This window comes from Mastacembelus armatus, chromosome 24 (assembly GCF_900324485.2).
Source record: "Mastacembelus armatus chromosome 24, fMasArm1.2, whole genome shotgun sequence".
Taxonomy (NCBI): Eukaryota; Metazoa; Chordata; class Actinopteri; order Synbranchiformes; family Mastacembelidae; genus Mastacembelus; species Mastacembelus armatus.
In genome coordinates this window covers 1,283,835-1,305,922 of record NC_046656.1, presented here as the reverse complement: position 1 = coordinate 1,305,922, position 22,088 = coordinate 1,283,835, and the positions used below count along the sequence as shown (strand labels likewise).

Below are 22,088 nucleotides of genomic sequence, written 5' to 3'. Positions count from 1 at the left end.
AATTTGTCTACCAATGCTATACTCCATTTCCTGTCTATTGCTTATATATCCAACTGCTTATATATCCAACAACTGCAGAGTCATCAGAAAACTTCTGTAGGTGGCATGACTCTGAGTTAAACTTATAATCTGAAGTGTCTAAGGTGAACAAGAATGGAGGAAGCACAGTGCCCCAATGAGCTCCTCGGACAAACTGTGGCCTATCTGTCAAGTAGCCAGTGATCCAGGAGACAGTGGATGCGCTGACATCCATCAGCCACAGCTTCCCACCCAGCAGCAGTGACTGGATGGTGTGGAAGGCACTAGAGAAATCAAAAAATGTGAATGTGTGTGGGTCCGGCCCCCATTGCCAGCTGGCAGACCGTGACTCACACAAACATCTGGCTGGGAATGCCTGAAGCAGCTATAAATATATACATGTACTGAGCATAAATGTGACTATTATGTCAGGTTAATGAATTATGAATATCATAAACTAGCTTCATATTTTTGGGGTATCGAATCCTTTGATAGCAGATCAACCAGTCAATTAATGAGTAATACAGGATATCAGTCTACAATCTGAGGGAGTGTTCCCCGATTTAGTGACAAATTTACTGTTTGAAATAACATCAATGATGCCAGTCAACTAGTTCAACTATTTACATAGGGGGAAACAGAGGGATGACCTATGGTCATGAGCTCTGGGTCATGACCGAAAGAACGAGATCGCGGATACAAGCGGCTGAAATGAGCTTCCTCCGCAGGGTGGCCGGGCGCTCCCTTAGAGATAGGGTGAGGAGCTCGGTCACCCGGGAGGAACTCGGAGTAGAGCCGCTGCTCCTCCACATCGAGAGGAGTCAGTTGAGGTGGCTTGGGCATCTGTTTCGGATGCCTCCTGGGCGCCTTCCTGGGGAGGTGTTCCGGGCATGTCCCACTGGGAGGAGGCCCCGGGGAAGCCCCAGAACACGCTGGAGGGACTATGTCTCCCGGCTGGCCTGGGAACGCCTCGGTGTCCCCCTGGAAGAGCTGGAGGAAGTGTCCAGGGAGAAGGAAGTCTGGGTATCCCTGATTCGGCTACTGCCCGCGCGACCTGGCCCCGGATAAGCGGTAGAAGATGGATGGATGGAAACAGAGGGAGAATTGAGCAGAGAAACTTTATGAATTAATGAAAAAACATAACAGTATAAAAGTAGGTGCCTTGCAGTGGTGGAAAAGAAATTTGAGATCAATTCATGTTCTGGGTTTGAGTCTGCAGTTTAGGAGGAAACTCTAGTTAACTATGGAGACCAACAGCCATGGGTTACTTATCTGACTTTGGGTTTACTGAAGTTCAATTCATTCCGCTGTGAGTTGGTCCAACTGCATTCTAACAGCTGGTTTCTAGGAGAGACTTAGGTGCAGTCCTCGGCTACAGACCTGGAGTCTGTCCGTCGCGATTCATTGCTCTCTGTCAAGCCGCTGCAGGGTGGTTTGGGCGGCTGTGGCTCAGGAGGTACAGCAGGTCGACCATGAACCAGAAGGTTGGTGGTTCGATCGTTGGCTTTCCTGGTCCACAGGTCAAAGTTTGTGTCCTTGGGCAAGACACTGAACCCCAGGTTTCCTCCGGTGGCTGTTCCGCTGGTGTATGAATGTGTTAGCATGTGAATGGACAAATAGTGTAAAAGCGTATACAAGTATGATACAAGTATAAGACCATTTATACCATGGAGTTTGGTTGATGTGAGATGGTCAGCTGGTGGTGAGCTGTTTCCTACAGGACAGTCAAAAATTATCATGTTCCTCGAAGCACAGGTCGAGGTGGAGGGGTAGCTGCAATCTTCCACTCAAACTTATTATTAAACTTTCATCCTCAGAACAGTTATAACTCATTTGAGAGCCTCACTCTGAGCCTCTCACATCCAAACTGGAAAACACAAATACCAGTTCTACTTGTCATTGTGTACAGTCCACCTGTCCCTTATTCAGAGTTTTTAACAGAATTTCCAGACTTCCTGTCTGATTTAGTGCTTAGTTCAGATAAAGTCATTACAATACTGTTAATAAATTTAAGAAAATGATTCCATCTTTATTTACATTTATGCCATGTGCCAACACTACTCCCTACCAAATTGATCATGTTGTTGACAGTGCTGTAGCCTCACTGCGTGAAACACTTGATACTGTGGCCCCTCTGGAAAAGAAGTTAGTGAATCAGAGGAGATTAGCCCTATCGTATAATTTACATATTCGTACCTTAAAGCAGGCATCATGAAGGCTGGAAAGGAAGTGGTGTTCCACAAATTTAGAGGAATTTTATCTAGCCTGGAAAAACAGTCTATTAACATATGAAAAAAACTCTCCGTAAAGCCAGAACTGCATACTATTCATCACTAATAGAGGAAAATAAGAACAATCCCAGGATTCTTTTCAGCACTGTAGCCAGGCTGACAAAAAGTCACAGCTCTGTTGAGCCCAGTGTTCCCTTAGCTCTCAGCAGTCATGACTTTATGAGTTTCTTTACAAATAAAATCACAACTATTAGAGATCAAATTCATCAGATGCTTCCTATACCTGCAATAAAAGAATCTTCTATTACATTCTACTTTTCAATCAGGATTTACAGCACATCATAGTACAGAAACAGCAATGTTAAAAGTCACCAACGATCTTCTCTTAGCCTCAGATAATGGACTTGTTTCTATACTTGTCCTTCTAGACCATAGTGCTGCCTTTGACACTATTGACCGCAACATCTTATTACAGAGATTGGAGCATGTGACTGGTACCAGAGGAACAGCATTAAAATGGTTCCAATCCTACTTATCGGACAGATTCCAGTTTGTTCATGTCCATGATGAACCTTCCACATGCACAAAAGTTAGTTATGGAGTTCAACAAGGCTCTGTGTTAGGACCAATTCTGTTCATCCTGCACATGCTTCCTTTAGGCCATAGGTCACTAACAGGCAGACCGGAAACAGGCGAGTGAGACAGAGAAAGAGAGAGAAAAATAAGGTACAAATGGCGCCCTCCAAAAAAAAAAGACTGCAAAAATTGTGCATTTAATCCGGAATGGACAGACTCATTTCTGTTCATACTTTCCACTGGGAACACTAAACAAGTGTCTCATATGTTCAGAAACAGTGGCACTTATTAAAAGTGCCAATGTGAAACGCCATTATGAGACACAACATAAAGATTATGAATTCATTTGATTTGACAGTCAGGTATTGATTACATGCAGATGTTGATAAAACTACTAGGCTACTTAAATATATATCACACTAACTAGTTAGACATTATGATCTTCCGGACCTTTGCTTCAAGAAATTTTCTCTAACTGGACCTCTTGCTTTAGGCAATGTTATTAGGAAGCACTCTATTAATTACCACTGCTATGCTCACTCAGCTGTATCTATATATGAAACCTGATGAAATAAATGAAATATGAAATAAACCAGTTCTTCAAGCACCTTAAGAATATAAAGGCCTGGATAACCAAAAACTTTTTACTTCTAAATTAAAAAAAAAAAACAGGTTAATGTATTTAGGCCTAAACACCTTAATAATATAACTACTTTAGATGGCATAGCTTCAGCCTCCATGGTGAAAAACCACAGTGAGTTATTTTAGACCAAGATATGTCCTTTAATTTATTTAAACATAAAACACATCTCTAGAACTGCCTTCTTTCACTTGTGCAATATTGCCAAAATCCTGTCTCAGAATGATGCAGAAAAACTAGTGCATGCAATTGTTACCTCAAGACTAGATTACTGTAAGTCATTACTACCTGAATGTCCCAGTAACTCCATAAAAGCCTCCAGCTAATTCAGAATGCTGCAGCCAGAGTCCTGACAGGAACTAGCAAGAGAGATCATCTTTCTCCTATATTAGCTTCTCTTCATTGGCTCCCTGTAAAACCCAGAGTAGAATTTAAAATCCTTCTTGTCACATAAAATCCCTTCATGATCAAGCTCCTTCATATTTGTTACAACCCTGGCTTTTAGGAAGCAACATTAAGGACCCAAAACTATCATGATCAAACAAAATGGAATTTATTTAACTGCAATAGTAAGCAAAAATAATTATTTAAAAGAAGTACATTTCTGCTCCACTTTTGCCTGCAGGATGAGAGAGGGCAAAAGTGATGATCCATCCTGGTTTTTAAATGGCTCTGTCCAGGTGATACCAATCAACCAGCTAATTCCAGATGAGCTATCACAGGACTGCAACAAACCGCAAGTTAGAACAAGTTCAATTCAATTTCAATTCAATTCAATTTGATTTGTGTAGTGCTAAATCACAATACAATCATCTCAAGACACTTTACAAAAAACAAACAAAAAAAAAACAACAACAAATCCCTTACTAGCAGCACATAGCGACAGTGGAGGGGAAAACTCCCTTTAACAGAAGAAAAAACCTCCAGCAGAACGAGGCTCAGTTTGGGTGGCCATCTGCCTCGACCGGTTGGGGTGAGTGGAGAGGAGTGAGGAGAGAGAAAAGAACAGCAACAATAAACTGCAAATAGACACTGCAGGTTGGTGGGGTCAGTAACTGCTGTTATGACCCTAGGGGTCATTATGTGTGTTGGGGTGTTGTTGGCTCTCCCCTCCCCATTTCGAGTGTGTGTATGTATCAGATGCTGGAGTGGGCGTGGACTCGAGGACCGTGGATTGGACTTCCGGGATTGGTCCAACACTTCCCGGAAGGACTATAAGAAGCCCACGGACTGCTGTTCGAGAGAGCTATTCTCCCACCTTTGCCATTCCCAGCTATTTTGATAGAGATTTCGATTGCGTAAATTAGTTAATTAGAGATTAGGTTTTTGTTTCGATTAGAGGATTTAGTATTGATAGGATTTTCGTTATTTAGATTAGAAATATTTAGACACTTAGGTTACGTTTGTGTTTTGTTTTCTCCTGTTTGTTTTAGGAGTTTCCAGGCTAGCGACCTGTGATTTTGTGTTGTTTCTTTTGTTTGAGATCGTAGGGCTATTGTAGCGTTTCTGTTATTGATTTTCGTTTGTTTGATATCGTAGGGCTCACGGAGCGTTTTTGTTTGAATAGGGCTAAATTAAATTAATTTTGTTTGTTTTGTACATTCTGTATTGTATTCTGTATTTTGACAGAATAAATATTCTTGTTAATTGTAGTTCGTCTAGTTCGTGTTTGTTGAGAGTGGAAGAGGTTTGGAGGAAAACTCCACAATCGTGTTACGCTCCAGCAACCCCTAGGCTGGGGCGTAACACTGCACATCAGCAATATACAGCTCCAGGGCCAGGGACACCTGCAGAAGGTACAGAGAGAAAGGACACTGAGCTCCCCTCCCCCCCTATTTACAGGTTTTAGAGGCCTGTAAATAACTGCCAACAATTTGTTTAGTGCTGGTAGTGGCCTGAAGATAGAGGATACCTGAACAAACATGTAGGGTCTTTTCCAATATGAGTCCACCCCTTCTGACAAAGATATATAAACCTGATTCTGTAACACAAAGTCAGAGAATTCTGCAAAGACTTCTCTCCGGGTACCCGTGATTAAACCTGAGATGATTTATCACACTTGTGGTTGTTTCTGAGAATTAGCAACTCTCAAACTTAAAGAAATTTCCACGACAATTTGGCGACGAGGATGGGGTGGACATGCCAGTGACCGGCGCTTGTTCTAAACCGAAGGAAACCACGGTTGGTAAAATTTAAAAGCCAAAGGGAAAGTTCCGCTCCGACAAACGGAGTGCTGGAGCCCGCTGGAGGTCAGAACGGGTGGCGGACAGTGGACAGTCCATTCATTTAATAATTGAGTACAGTGTTATGAATCATTTCTTGTGTATGTCTGTTAAGTGTTGATTTAAGGAAACTTGGTATGTTTTTGGTCTGTGTCAAATAGAAAAGCCGTATATGTGTGTTTGGTAGCCTTAATAGACAAGGCAGTCACGTGATCTTTGTAGTCCCTTCATGGTAAAAAGACCAGTTAGTCTGAGGGACAAACGCCAGATGACGAAAAAATAATCCTACAAAAACAAAACAAAAAGAAGAAAAGAAAACTCCACTGGCTGAGGATTACAAAAGTAAGTCTTCCTCTAGGAAGCCATATGGTTTATTAAGGAAACGTCCCGTACGTGGAAAACATGAAAAATTAATACAGTACTGTAGAAGTAAGCTGTTATTGTTAATGAGGAGTAAGATGTCTATGAGGAGTGAGCTATTATTGTCTATAAGAACTGCCTTAGAAATTGTCCCATAATGAATGGGCATATGAATGAGGTGATAATTTCGTAAGCTTTGTGGTGACTCCTTCATTGTCTTGTATGCACGATGTGTGTACAATAAGGGTACGTTGCTCGGAACGAACGTGTCATACAAACTACCTGGCTGAAGAGAGTCATTCAAAGTTAGTGTTTGTGTGATAAGATCTGACCATACGATGAGATGGGAAGATCAGTGTGAGTGAGAACTTATTGTGTGTATGTTATAAGCCCAGTGAGAGTTTAAGCACCAGCCACGATGGACAGAAATTAAAGAAATTTCCACAACTCCCTTCCCTTCCCTTTCCTTCCCTTCCTTTCCTCCCTCCTCACATGTATATTCCACCATTGAACTAACTTTGTGTTCTCTCTCTCCCTTAGTTTGTGCTCTCTCCCTCTCTCTCTCTGTACCTTCTGCTGGTGTCCCTGGTCCTGGAGCTGTATATTGCTGCTGGAGGTTTTTCATTACATTAAAGGGAGTTTTTCCTCTCCACTGTCACCAAGTGCTTGCTTATAAGGGATTTGTTAGGTTTTATGTAAAGTGTCTTGAGATGATTGTATTGTGATTTGGTGCTATACAAATAAACTGAATTGACTTCACCTTTGAGGCTAATTGGCATTAATTGAGAGGCAGGGAACACCATGGACAGATCACTTGTTTATTACACGGCTTATGCATGAAGAAAAACACTCACATTGACACCTACAAGCAATTTAAATTCACTAATTAACCTAACCTACATGCTTTTGGACTAGTGGAATTGTTGTGTACCCATAACAATAAGCAAAACAGACATGGAAACACCATGCAGAATGGCTCTGCATCGAGTTTGAACCAGGAATCTTTTTGCGAGAGCTAATCTCTACATACTTTACCACCCATTTCTAGCTATATCTGGTATGAAATGATAAAAATTACAGATGTTACTCTATTTTAACTGTTTAACTCTTAGTAATAATACTAAGCTTATGACTCTGAAATTGAACACTTCTGGATATCAGTTCTCCTTGTTGTTAGTAAAAATGCTGGATGAGGTGAGACAACAGCCCAGATTTGAGGTTTCAATTGAAGACACATTTCCACTGACTGGATCCCTACAGCCTTAATAAAGTTAGTGTTCAGAATGTTCGGTGTGGTCCTGACTAGGGTAATCACAGAGACAGCAATAGAAATAATGACAACCACTAAATGTCGTGTTTTTTAAATATGCAACTTTGTTTACAGTTTAATTAGACACTTCTTGGTTTTGAACAAAAAAAATAAATTAATAAAAGTGAAATTCAGTGTAGTTTGAAGTTTGTAGTAGGAGAGACCCACATCCATCCATCCATCCATCCATCTTCTATACCCGCTTTTCCTGGTTCAGGGTCACGGGGATCTGCTGGAGCCTATCCCAGCTCTCTCTCGGGTGGAAGGCAGGGGTACACCCTGGACAGGTCACCAGTCTGTCGCAGGGCCACATATAGACACACAAAGACAGACAACCTCACACACTCACACTCACTCCTATGGGCAATTTTAGAGTGAGACCCACATTCCCCACTGTATTTTAGTTTGTATTGTAGAGGATTTATTATAATGAAAGTTTTGTTTCTTTTCAACAAATTTCTCCATTTTCAGTTTTCTCATACAGTGTTTTTGTGCTGATTGTGGTGATTACCTAGATCATTTTGTTTAGTCGATGAGAAGCTGGAAGACATCAATTCACTTTGTTTTCCCCTCACTCTAGTCTCATCTGAGAGAGTAATCAGCACAGTGTAGGTGTGCCATAGTTAGAAAACAAGCAGGGCAGTGGCCCTGGGGGGCCCTAACTTTGCATGTCATAATGACTGTTAGAGGTCACCTGACAATTTGGTGTTACAGTTGGTCTGCTGACACGAATGACATTTTTTTTACACAAGATGACTGCCTTGAAACTACTTCTTTCTGTCCAATTAGAAAAACTAATGTAAGCAGTAAGTCACTGTAGCTGTAATATAACACTAACCGCATGAAATCTGATACATTCGGCTGTATTCACAATAGCTGTACTTACCTGTCAATATGTCAAAAGTATGAGTATAAATTTGTTTTTATTTATATTTGCAAATAAGTTTTTGTATGTTTTTCTTAGAGTAATGGTCAAAGTGACAAATTGCAATAATCATCAATCCTAATGTTACTGGACTATAGTTAAAGCTCATGATTTATTGCTTTTAGAACTGCATATTTTTTGATAATTAAATGTTCAAGGAAATTTTTGCAAAATGAAATCAATACTTCAATAGTTTTTCTTTCTTCAACCAACAATTCAAAACCTAAAGACATTCTGTTGATGAACTAATTATCTCTGAGCACAGTTTATGTTAAGGCTGTCTTTTCATACAAAAAGATCTAAAGGAACATTATTTTCAGATTCACTTACTTTTGTATGTACTACATAGATCAATGTGGTTTGTATTTACTTACAGGATGGCAGTGTGGTACATGTGTGGAGCTTGAATGGTGTCAGATCACTATGAAGTATGAAGCTCAGGTTTCAGTAGACTTGGGGATCACAACCAGGACTGAAGAAAGGCTTGATTATCGATGAGTGACTGCTCTTACCTTGATGATAGCTTCCAGCTCATCAGGGGACACACAGGGATGTTTCTGCAGGAATGCTGCCTTTTCTGCTGTGATGGTGATCTTCTGATTGTTTTCAAAGGGCTGCTCCAGTGCTTGAAACACCAAGCCCCCTGCCACCAAATACGCTACCACCACCACAAACACTGCCAACACTGTCTTCAGCTTCATCATGGTGAAGGGAGCTGAGCCATCTGGCACCACTTCCATGCTGGTCACCATGCTTGAGTGACGGGAGGAAACAGAGAGCCGTGGCAGAGCACAGCCCATCGGGTTCTGCATGGTGGCAACACTGGCGTGCACTAAGCTGGACTGAAGCATGCCTGGCTGCACCTTTTTTGGGGGGACCAGGTTGGTCTGGACTGCCACTGAAACAAATAAGAAATGAACAACTGTGTGCTACAATATCTGTATGGTACATTGATGTTTCCTGTTGATGAGCACATATGTAACAGGTGAACAGCATGAATGACTTTGCATGCAAGTACTGGCAGTAACATATTTGGATATATTTAGTTTCAAAAAGAGTTTAAGGGAGAAAGAAAATCTTCCAGGAAATTAAAACAGTAAAACAGACAATGTGTGACATATTTGATCAGAGACAGGCTTCCGTTTTAAAATATAGGCAGTAACGCCATAACAGAAAGAAAAAATACTATCAGAGAGATTTGATTTAATCATGCTGTTTACAGAGACATAGCTAACTTACTCCAGACACAGTCATAGCTTTAGACAGCTTCCACCTCATACACAGAGACAGGACAATAGGAAAGAAGGGTTTTTTTGTTAATGATAGATGGTGGGGTACATCATTATAAAGGGACAAATCTACTGTAAAGACATTGAACTTCTATAGACCAAGGGAATTCCCTCACATTACAGTGATGATTGCATAAATCCCCACCAAGCTGTCAACCGCATAGTAAGAAAATGGTGTAATGAGACTAATGAGACTAAAGAAACTCTGATAAACTATTTTGACACTACTGTAGAAACCTCACTGTGGAGAATTTGTGAAAAAAAATTCTAATTTATATAGTCCAATGGACTGCCACCTTAATGTTGGTTTGAGTGCCCGTGTAATCCTAGGAGCTATGTTGTCGGGGGCTATATGCCTCTGGTCTCCCAAGGCAAATTGGCTGGTGCTTTGTGGTTTGGGTGGCAGTCAAAGGCAGGTGTCTCTGCATCCCAAATCCCAGATGGCAACACTATGGCTATTGGGACATGGAATACTTACTGGTGGGGAAGGAGCCTGAGCTTGTGCAGGAGGTTGAAAGATACCGACTAGAGATAGTTGGGCTTGCTTCTATGCACAGCTCGGGTTCCGGAGCCAACCTCCTTGAGAGAGGATGGACTCTCTACCACAGTGGAGTTGCCCAGGCTGAGAGACAGAGGGCCTTATTAATAGCCCCCGAGCTCAGCCACCAAATGTTTACCCTGGTGAATGAGTGGGTTATTTCCCTGCGCCTTCGGGTCACAGAACAGGCTCTCACTGTCATTTGCGTTTATGTGCTGAATGGCAGTGCTGAGTACCCAGCCTTCTTGGAGTCCCTGGGAGAGGTGCTAGAGAGTGCTTCAACTAGGGACTTGATCATTCTACTGTGAGACTTCAATGATCACGTGGGCAAAGACAGTGAGACCTGGACGGGAGTAATTGGGAGGAACGGCCTACCCAGTCTGAACCAGAGTGGTGTTTTGTTACTAATGTAGTTACAGTTTTGTTACTGTAATCATAGTTTGTCCGTAACGGACACCATGTTGGAACATAAGGGTGTCCATAAGTGTATGTGGCAGGACACCTTAAGTCAGAGGTCAATGATCGACGTAGTTTTTTCAGTTGACCTACGGCCGTATGTTGTCTCTCTTGACTCAGGTGAAGAGAGGGGCTGAGCTGTCAACCGATCACCACCTGGTGGTGAGTTGGATCCAATGACAGGGGAGGAAGCCTGACAGACCTGGCAGTCCCAAATGAATACTGAAGGTCTGCTGAGAACATTTGGTGGAGTCCCCTGTCAGAAAGGTCTTCAACTCCCACCTCCCAAGGGAAGGGGGGAACATTGAGTCTAAATGGACTATGTTCCGCTCCTCCATTGGCGAGCCAGCTGAGAGGAGCTGCGGTTGTAAGGTTGACGGTGCCTGTCGTGGTGATGTTCCTTCTACCAGGTGGTGGACACCAGAGGTGAGGGATTCCATCAAGCTGAAGAAGGAGTCCTACAAAGCTTGGTTGGCTTGGGGCAGCTGACAGTTACCAGCAGGCCAAGCGACCTGTGGTCCTAGCAGTGGCTGAAGCAAGAACTGGGAGGAGTTCAGTGAGGCCATGGAGAAGGACTTTCAGTTGGCCTCAAAGAGATTCTGGCAAACCGTTGGCACCTCAGAAGGGGGAAACAGTGTGCTGACCACCAATACGTCTTCCGTAATGGAACCAGAGTCTGGGGTCACTGTCCAAACAGCCCAAAGTTCCTCAAGGCTCTGGATGTTGTGGGGCTGTCGTGGCTGAGATGTCTCTGCAACATTGCACGGAGGTTGGATACAGTGCCTCTGGAGTGGCAGACCAGGGTGTGTTCCAACTTTAGGGAGATCACACTCCTTAGCCTCCCCAGGAAAGTCTACTCTAGAGTACTGGAGAGAAGAATCCGGCCATAAGTCGAACCTTGGACACAGGAAGAACACTGCAGTTTTTGTCCTGGTTATGGAACACTGGACCAGCTCTATACCCTCACTAAGGTCCTAGCAGGATCATGGGAGTTTGCCCAGCCAGTTCACATATGTTTTATGGATCTGGAAAAGACATTCGACTGAGTCCCTTGGGATTATCCTGTGGGGAGTGCTTCGGGAATACGGGGTTTAGGGGCAGCTGTTGCGTATGACCTGTATCACTGGAGTGAGAGCCTGGTTTGCATTGCCAACACTAAGTTGAGCTCATTCCCAGTGCATGTTGGTTTCCGCCAGGGCTACCCTTTGTCACAGATTCTGTTCATCATTTTTATGGCAAGAATTTGTAGGTGTAGCCTGGGTACGAAAGGAGTCTGGTTTGGAGACCACAGAATCTCTCCTCTGCTTTTTCAAATAAGGTTCATGTGAATATTTACCAAACTGAGTGGGCAGTATGTCAAAATTCTTGCCTCTATTGTTTTCTGCACTGTGCACATTGTTAAGACTTGCATCATGTGCTTATTTTCAAATCTACACCAATTTTAAAAATGTAGAAGACAAGAGACAGTTTCAACAGATTTTTAACATAATCCTCAGAATGCACACACTAGATTATTTGACCAAACCTGGAGACCCACAGCTGCCGTCTGCAGTAACCATTCCACATTAGTGATTCCACAGAATGAGCTGTAAAAATACAAATTTAAAGAAAAAAACAAAAACTTTGACGCCTTACAATGTTACCAGTGAGCACATCCCAGTACCTGTCTGGTTATTCTGTCTACATGATGTGTGGTGTATGTATCAGTGTGTTTCCAATGTAGCTCATGTCAAGAAAATCTTTGCCTATGTCAATTTTGACAACTTTTTGTGCCCCTAAGTTTCCCACACGTACAGAATTGATACGAAATCTACATCCTATGATCATCATTATAACAAATAATAAACTGAACATCTTCAGGTGTTGGATTGTTGGTGACACAAAAGGCACAGTGTGAAGATGTCACCAATTAAATATTTCTTGTTATTTTGCATAATGAATCAATCAATCAAGAAGAACTGCCATACCTATCTATAACAAAAATAATCACAGGTTGCAGCCTTTCATTCCATTCCACTCATTGCAGCCCTTCAAGCTCATTGTTGACCTTGGCAATAGCATTTAGACAGAAAATCTTACCACAAGGTCTACTTACTAGCTTTTTCCAGAGCTTTCAACAGCACTTTGTCTTCATCAGCAAGAAAGAGTGCTGATGCAGGAAGGTGTAGAGATGAACATTGAGTTAAATACTATAACAGAAATGGCTTCACGAACACAATAAAAAGTGGTGTGAATATAGAAATGGAAAAAAATTGCTTAATATCTTAAAACCAATACAGTGTTTAGTCTCCAGTGTCACTGTTGATTAGTGCAACTGTGACTGAGGTGGATTTTAACCTTTCAAAGCCTAGTCACTAAATAATGTTACGTAATAATGGAAGAGTGAATCGTGTTGTGGTGCCACATCTTACACTGAGAGAACACTTATGAAAACAACAGAATTCACTGTATGGATTTATGTAACCAATCATCTATAAAAAACCTCTTTCTTTGCACCACTGGCATGCAGGTGGTAATAAATAGCATGTTTCAGAATACAGTGGGAGTTTGAAAATGAAGGTCATGTTTTGGACATATAAATCGCATGTGCGGGTTGTAATGCCTGAGTAAACGAGGTAATGCTGACGGTGTGATAGGACGTGACACACATGCAGGATTTAAGGGCATTTCATTGACGGTCGATGAGGTAATGTTTAAGCCATCTCTCCACTGCATTACACTGAAGCTTTTCTCGCATAACAGCTTTTGTTCGCATTTTCCTATGAAGGCGCATAGTGGAATAATTTGCTCATTTTCCTCCCTCTGAATAATTTCTCCAGTCGGCTATGAACACATGTCCCTCTCCTGTTTTGACAGCGAAGACTTGGCTGCAGTATCCTCCCGCAATAAACTTCTACATGCAGCTTTTATCGCCATTGCCCTATGCATGCCTGCCATATGCTCGTGGTTTGCCATATTTCTCTGGAAAGTCGATTTCTGGCCAGCAGAGATCTTAAACTGGCAAGCCTGCTGGAGATGCCGGGTGGCTGCTGCAAATCAGGCACAGGCTGTGCACAACCACAGTTTCACAGACTGCAGCATTTCACACGCAGTAATGAGCTGATCGACGAACTTTCACCATATTTAATAGGCTACACTGTAATCGGGAAATCCAGTTTGAGTAGCAGTAATCTGAAAAACAATGCAGCGTTTAAGAAAATATTCTAATAGACTAATTTACAGTCTAACCTGGTGGAGGGTTCATGTTCCCTGGTTTTCTTGGATTTTCAGTCGGGAATTTCATTTTGATGCTCTTTCTTGGTTCTGCTGTTGAAGGAAATCTCTTTAATTTCTCAGGGCCCCGTCAAACGACTGGATCATGTTTCACAGAAAGAGAACGGAGAACGGCAGAGGAAAAACACATCGGCATGTTGTCCTCCTGTAGCAGCCCAGAGGTTGATTACATGCACCCCTTTCTCTTCGCCCACGGAGGTCTTCGGGAGCTCACACCCACTGCTCAGCGCATCCTCGTCTGAATGATGCACTAGTAAACAGCGTGGGCGCACCTAACGGTAGACAATATCCATTGAACAATCTAAAGTTTACATTGTGCTGGATTTTTTAATTACGCATTTACGTCAGCATGCGGTGGACATACACAGCAAGATAAACGGATTCACCTCTATCAAAAGCAAAGCTGCGTCTAATATGCGCTGGTCTCCACGCTGCGGCGCACCTGCGTGCCAGGCGGCTACGTAATAGCTCACAAGGCACACCGCCAATTTAGTGAAAGGTAACAGTTCGTCAGGAGTGGAGAAGAGATAAAATAAATTAAAAGAGTTAGAATTCGGTTCAAATAGATACATGAAAAAATATTAACCTATGGTTATAATTTGATTAATCTTTTTTTTTTTTTTTTTTACAAAATTCAATATTTTCTCCATTTCCCTTATTGTTTCACCATAATCGACATCATATATATATCGAGGTGTCTCAGTCCTGGCTCGCTGGATCCTGTAATTGAGAGTCTAGTAGGCCTTTCCCTTGTATTCCCTTGTTCTGACTAATACGTACTTGTGTCGGCGGGTTAATTTTAGTTGAGTTTAGTTAGTTCTTTTAAGGAAAATATTTTTGAATCCCTCATTGCCCTTCTCTGTGACACCCGTAAGTTGGTGTCATATATAAAAATGTTTGAATGTTAATTTTCCCATAAAATTATGGTTTCAGGGGTAGTACAATGCAGTAATTGCCAAAATTCCCAATTCAAAAACACAATTCTGCATAAATTGAGAAATTATTAAAGGGATTGAGTTTGTGGACAGAATATAGCCTAAACAGAATAACATGTTTATGAAATTTGTCACTGGACAAATGCAGTGTCTATTTGTTGTTTATTGTTGCTGTTCTTTTCTCTCTCCTCTATCCACTCACCCCAATCGGTCGAGGCAGATGGCTGCTCATATAGGATTTGATGGGTTTTGTTTTTGTTTTTGTAAAGTGCCTTGAGATGACTGTATTGTGATTTGATGCTATTAAATGCAATTAAATTGAATGCAGCATCTGGCACAACATAGAAAAAACAATCTGTATCATAAGATATTTGTACATCAAAGGGCTTCAAGTATCACAGCTCATGAGGTGAGACAAATGAAACATCATGCCTATGGTAAACAACATAAAAAGCATGAAAATGCTCTATAAATGTAAAAAAAAACATTTCTCATGTTATGATGGGAGAACTAGGTTTCCAGTTTTGGACTTTTAGTTTGGTTTCTGAATTCCTGTGTTACCCTTCTTAGTTACAGGTAACTTTATGTTTTGTTAATTTGTAAGATTTACCTGTGTTCAATTAGTTTTGTTGTTCTGATGTATAAATACCTCCTGCCTTCCCCATGTTCCTTGCTGCAGGATTAACACTTGACCATATCAGTGAAGGACAGGGTTTGTTCCGACGCAGAGTGGTGAGGTCAGTTTTGTTTGTATGCCGGGTGGCTGAGTTATCCCTGAGAGATCTCAGCATTACTTGAGCCTGTGTCTGCTCGAAATAAAGAAAACTATGTCATGCATTTGGGTCCTACGCCTCGTCTCCTTCCACCCCACCACACCGTATCATCTCAGAAAAACACAATCCCACAGAACACTGGCATGTCACGTACAAAGTCTATGCAACAAGACCTCTATGATAATCAATACCATTATGTTTCTGTTTACTTTTCAACATTAGAAAGTATTACTAATTTGTTTTTGTCTGTTTTGGGATGAAATTATTTTAAGGATACAAATCTATATACTCATAGATCCACTTGTCAGTGATGCTCTTCATTAAGATGTTTTAGAAACAATGTCATTCTGTTGTGACAAAACAACCGTTGGATGATCAATAAAGAGAGTGCAGACCGACTGACTTTTATGAATATATTTCTTGCAAGAAAGGAGCAAACATAATTGAACACAATGGATTAGAGTCTTCCCATGTTGTTCCCCAGTTGCTCCCCAGTTGCTCAGCTCCTACTAGGCTGAGGCCACTACTTATACAGACATGCAAAGTAAATGCAAATAATCATTCACATAATCAGATAATTAAGTCTGTACTTCCCTATTGTTCTACAGTGATTCCCTAATAAGGCTATATTCTAAAACTCTATATTCTCATTCGACAGTTAACCCTTCATCCTGGGCGTGCTCTGTTGTACTTGTCCCTTCCTCACACCTAGTGTCCTAAGGAACCTTTCTCCCAGATACTCTTCATCAACATCCTTGAGAACACTGTGTCCCTTAGTGTCAGACTATACTAGGTCAGGAAGAACATAAACATTAGATATGATTATGAAAAACACAAGTGTTAGTGAACTCTGTGAATCAACCTGTAAATGAAAACCTGTGAAACCTAAAAAAAACAAGAATACAGTGAGAAACAATAACAATCATAATCAGTGAGAATAATCAATCATTAAAACTCATTTTTCCATTACATTTCCCTCCTCTGGAAATTCATATATTGATCCACAGACTGACCACAACATCACAACAAGTACAAATACTGAAACGTTTCAATGTACCTTGTCACAAAAAGTCATAGAAATATAGCAGTGCTGTTTTTGCAGAACACAGACATCCCTGAGTGTAAAGCTAAGCAAAGTCAGAGGGAATAATACTCATATACCTGTAAAATGAATAACAATAAAATATATGGAAAAAATCAGAATCACTAATAACTGTTTACATGTGTGTTAATCACCGGTGTATACAGGTCAGACACACTGCAGACTCACACAGTAGAGGCAACTTCCCAATCAGAATCAGAATCGTACATATCAAGCTCAAGCATCTCAGGCGGAGAGATGTATGGTTGATCGATTCGCACATATTCAGCTGAAAAGTTGGAAAATGCCTGCTTGAGCATACACTTCACAACAGAGGATCACAATGCACGTGAGAAGGAATAACCCTATGATGAAAGTGACTACAGCCATTCCCACAGATCTTAATTTACCAACCCAACTTAATGAACTCATCCAAGACCAAAGATCCCAACCCTCATAATCATACTTAACATCTCTGGACTGCTGTGTGTGAAGAAGACTATTCAGATGAGAAACCACATCAGTAATGTTATCAAAATCAGATGGGACTAACATACAATACTCTTGGCCAATTACATGACATAACCCCCCCTGAGCAGCCAATAGGTAGTCTAATCCCATCCTGTCCTGTAATTCAGAATTAGCCACCATACGCATCAGGTGGGTCAATTGAAGCATGCCATCTGTGACTAGACTAGTTAGATTTTCCAAATCCTGGCCCAAGGTGTCAATGTTATGTGCATTGGCTACCGAACCATACCAAGGTAATATACCCATAACAAATTTCTGTGATGGTGAAGAACGAAGAGTCTCCCTCTTGTTCCTGCCCCCTGAGATATAATAGTGCGAATAGTACGTGTGGTGGTGGGTCAGATTTTGTACAAGGCGGATACCTGACAGCAGTTTTACCATATGGCAGGTACCACACCAGTCAGGAGGAAAAATTTGGTATACTTTGTTACCACATTGCCAGGCATGTTGTGTTAAACTGGGATAACCATCTTCTGAGGGCCAATAGACCTGAGGTGATGAACAAGAAGATTTCTTTTTGCATGGAAGAGAAACATTAAACCAAGAGAAGTAAGGTATATTATCAGGATGGGAACATGGCCAAGAAGAATACAAACCGCATGTAGCATTGAAGGTGTAATTGCAGTTACCAGAGTTACCTAGATTTACCTTGCACAGAGTAGCGAAAAACACACTGGCGGTGTAATATGATCGTGACCTGAGGTTGTCAACACTGGTTTGTGCATAAATGGCTGAAAACTGGTCCTCAGCTGAGAGGTGTTTATCCATCTCCATCGCAAGTCAGAATAGTTAATAACAGCCACGTCTGTTGTCTGTAAGAGTCATCAACAACCACAGTGTCATTAGTGAAATGGCCAATCGTGAACATTACCAAGACTGATATGATTTCCGTGATTTTCAATGGCACTGGAACCGTCGGTACTGCATGCCCGCGAGTAGTAATAAGGTGGTTCATTTTGCTGATAAGATCTATATTTTGATATGAAGTTAATAATTAAGGGCCCCTCCCATAATAAAGGGTGTTTTCCCTATTAAATATAGTCTCCGCCTAATAAAGGGTGTTACCCCTAATAAATGATGGCTCCCTTAATAAATAAAAGTTGCCTTCCATAATAATAATAATGGGTGTAGTTTAAAATGTTTTATTTTAAAATAAAAAAGATTAGGGAGGGCTAAAGGGTGTTTCCTATAACGCTGCAGCAGCAACAGTAATGGGGTGTTTTTTAAAGATAAGAAGAAGTTCGTTTTGGCTGTGGGTGTGTGTAACATATAGGCCGAAAGGGGAGTGACCTTACCATGGGAATTATAAACCATTAAAATAATTTCTCCTACTAATTTACATTAAAAAACATATAAACCATTAAAATAATTTCTGCTACTCCTTTTTAAAATGAGGGATGCATGAATAACATTATTTAACTGGCATATTTCTGTGTGTTGATATTTGTTAGTGTACGTTTAAAATCTCGTAGACGACAATGTTTGCTGCTCATCAGCCATTTTAGCCTACGTTATAGAGCGTGGTGGCGTAGGACGTTAATACGTCAATACACATATATGTGTTAACCAATGCAATGCAATGCAATGATTAGTAAGCTATCAGTGTACAGACTACGGAGCTGTGCAGGGCATCCGCATTAGAACGAAACATGTTGTAATTGTGGATTAAAGAGTGGGTTTTTGGAGCGTAGGGGATTCTTCATTTTCTCAGTGAAATTATCTCTGCTCCTCTGTTGGTGCTATTGTATAAAGAATCACATAGTAAACTTTACAAGAGTAAACCACAGCAGTAATACTAAATATGAAACATTGCATTGGTGCTTGACATTACTATAAACTAAAAGTCTGATGTTTGTGTCAATGGATCAGGATTAGAAGCGGGTTAGAAGGTTTTTTTTTTTTGTGAAAGTTCAGTCAGCAACAGACTAGTAGCAAACGACATCACTACTACAGTCCAGGAAGATCATGATGTAAAATAGATACCACATGAACTGATTAATAATATCCCTAAGAATTATTTTAGGATTGTAAAATACAAAAAAATGTTACTGTGAATGTGAGAGTTTCAATAAACTACTTTAGAGCTACAATAATTAGCTGACTAATACAAAGTTAATGGTTAGCTCAAGGCATTTAAAATGCTTTTAAAACATAGTAAATGTGGTCTGGTTTCAGAAAAAGACTATGTATGTCTCTTGTGCTCTACATACACTTACACTTTACACTCTCCTGTTCACTCTTTACCACAGCCTGCTTTATCCTGAGTCACTTGGCCAACCTCCTAGAGCCCCTCTCTGGGCAAGTCTTCAGCCTGGTTTCCAGCACAGGCGCAAACACAGCAAACATTTGTTCACTATCTGTGTCTCTCAGTTTCCCCTAAAAAAAATAAAAATCAATGACTCATTTTTTAATCCTTTAGCTAGTGGAGATGCTTAGCCAATTGTGCTGAAGCTTTTTGATAAGTGAACTATGCTTCCCGATCATGTATCTTAAACATTTACAGTTTGGTCTTGCATGTCCGGTATGTTTTTTAAAATGTTGATTGAATGAATAATAAAATTGTTATCATGACTATAGTCATGAAAAAAATCAACTAACGCCTATCTTTGCTTTGCAAGACAGAATTATGTTTGAATAATAAGAATATAATGTGTTTACATTTGTTAAATGATTCATTCTTGTTAGTTGTAAATGAATCCAAAAAAAATCAGATGAATTAGATCAACACCTGTTGATCTAGTTTGAATGAATCGCATCAAACCAGTGACTCTGCTATCAGTAGCTAGTGCACATGTTCAACACCCCAGAAATACGCAGGTCCAAACGAGCGGGATTCGAATTTCAGGAGGTTATGGAGGACAGGCGCGCTGGGTCTAATCGTTTGGCATCCTTGATAATGAGGGTAAGTAATAAATGTATATTTGTTTGTAATTAGTATTGTGGGATTGGTGATTAATACAATTAGCTAGACACTTTGGAGATGTGTCATGGCAGACTACTTTTCAGAATTTGCTTCCCGTCATTAAGTTTCTCATTACCTTAACTTACCCGTATTCCTTGACTCAACCAGTCATCTTTTGATATGTTCAACCTAGCGTTAAATTCCTGGTATTTCTGTTATGCCTAACGTTAACAGTAACAAAATCTAAACCTTAATCGCAACTGTGGGGGAAACGCGAGTGAAACATCTGGGGAAAGGGGACAAGCAGACTTGAACACAGCACGTAGTATGTTAATGATAGTTTGTTTTACAGTTAGCCTTATCTGTCTGTGACTATCCTCCGGGTACATTGACGCCTATTGCTGGTGTTTAGTTCCCAAACTTACATCATGTCCAAAGTCTTTTCAGTCAAGCTAACGTTCAAAGGCCGATTAGAAATTCGCTTGGTGTGCCACAATGTTTGTATTGTTGTTGTTAATCGCCAGACTAACTTTGGCCTGTATGTTAGAATGGTGCAACCATATATAACATAAAAACGTTTTTGTTGCAGAAACACTGTTGTCAGGTTTACAAGATACCACAAACACTATAAAACTTGTTGAATACCATATTAAAATTTTAACTGTCAATCCAAAGATGCAATTCAGCCAGCCATATACTGAAGCAGTCAAATATCTTTCGATTGAAAATAGCTGAAAGTTAAGTTATTTGTTTGAAACTATGCACTGTTCTATGCAGGGAAAATAATGATAAATTCAACACACAGTCAATAGTGAAAAAACTTGAATCAGTAAGGACACAATGTCTACAGTCTCTATTTTTATTTTACATAACATTCAGCTACTAGCAGTAAGTTTGAAACATAGTGTCCCACAGTGTTTTTTCTTTTCTTCTGTGTAAGTAACATTACATTAGCACATTATCTTTCTCTTGGTATTTGACCCAATTTTTGAAATCAGACTCTTTGAAATCAAAGAAATACTGCTTAGTGTGTTTTCCTGTTTTCTTCATGAAGAATTAAATAGTTGCAGAGTTAAATTCACCTTTTCTTTACTTTTACACTCTTTTGACCCTTTCACAGAGGAAGTATCAGTTGAATTACTTTAGAATTTCTGTTTTTTCTTTACCAGAAATGTATGACAAAATAAAGCTGTCCCCATACTCTGTTTGTGTCTCCTCTATATTATATGTTAAGTAGTTTTATATAAACACTCATAACTTGTAACTAACCATCTTTGACTACTAAATTTTATTTTTCTTTCTCTTTCAGTGACATGTATGTGGCAGTGCAGGCATTGTGTTGCAAAGGAGAGTTGTAGGTACAAATTACTTAAACATTATAAACTACATCATTATTATGGAAGCAGCCATCATTCACTTTGTATATATTTATGTTGTCCATGCACATTTAAGACATGGGCTGGACTTCAAACCCACGTGTACAGAGATCATATATCTCATTTATCTCAGAAAGCTACAAGTTCATTTACTTTTCGATGTGAGTTATGTGAAAAAAATGGGATTATTCAAAATGCATATTTCAGTCAATTCTGGGATTTCCTCCTGTCTCCTGCTCTTGCACCTGCATTGTGTTGTTCATGTGCCTTTCTTGTATTTTACACCACAGGACACAGACCATGAGCCAAACAGTGCCATGGAGCAGCCTGTGATGGGAGTGTACGTCATCCTAAAGGAGGGTGCACTGCCTGACAATGACCCACATGACATCGGTGGGCATGTCCCACCGGGAGGAGGCCCCGGGGAAGACCCAGGACACGCTGGAGGGACTATGTCACCCGGCTGGCCTGGGAACGCCTCGGTGTCCCCCCGGAAGAGCTGGAGGAAGTGTCCAGGGAGAAGGAAGTCTGGGTATCCCTGATTCGGCTACTGCCCCCGCAACCCGGCCCCGGATAAGCGGAAGAAGATGGATGGATGGTTGCATTAGTTTAAACAATGTCACAGTACAACAAGTGAATTTGTTATTTCTTGG

General features: G+C 40.7%; 1 protein-coding gene and 1 long non-coding RNA gene across 2 annotated transcripts in view; one reads left to right on the top strand and one right to left on the bottom strand.

Annotated features, from left to right (window-relative positions):
* kcnk10a (potassium channel, subfamily K, member 10a) overlaps positions 1-13,847 on the bottom strand; it is an 83,522-nt gene extending 69,675 nt beyond the window's left edge. The window contains exons 1-2 of the mRNA XM_026317955.2: positions 13,793-13,847; positions 8,794-9,179 (exon numbers count right to left, since the gene is read on the bottom strand). Of these exons, the coding sequence (XP_026173740.1) occupies positions 8,794-9,179; positions 13,793-13,847 (441 nt within the window). The remainder of the gene's footprint in view (positions 1-8,793; positions 9,180-13,792) is intronic.
* Positions 13,848-19,963: 6,116 nt separating this feature from the next.
* On the top strand, positions 19,964-21,829 carry LOC117152630 (uncharacterized). The gene is made up of 3 exons (XR_004463045.1): positions 19,964-20,059; positions 21,369-21,417; positions 21,726-21,829. It is a non-coding gene; the product is annotated as an uncharacterized LOC117152630 (long non-coding RNA).
* Positions 21,830-22,088: the final 259 nt, after the last annotated feature.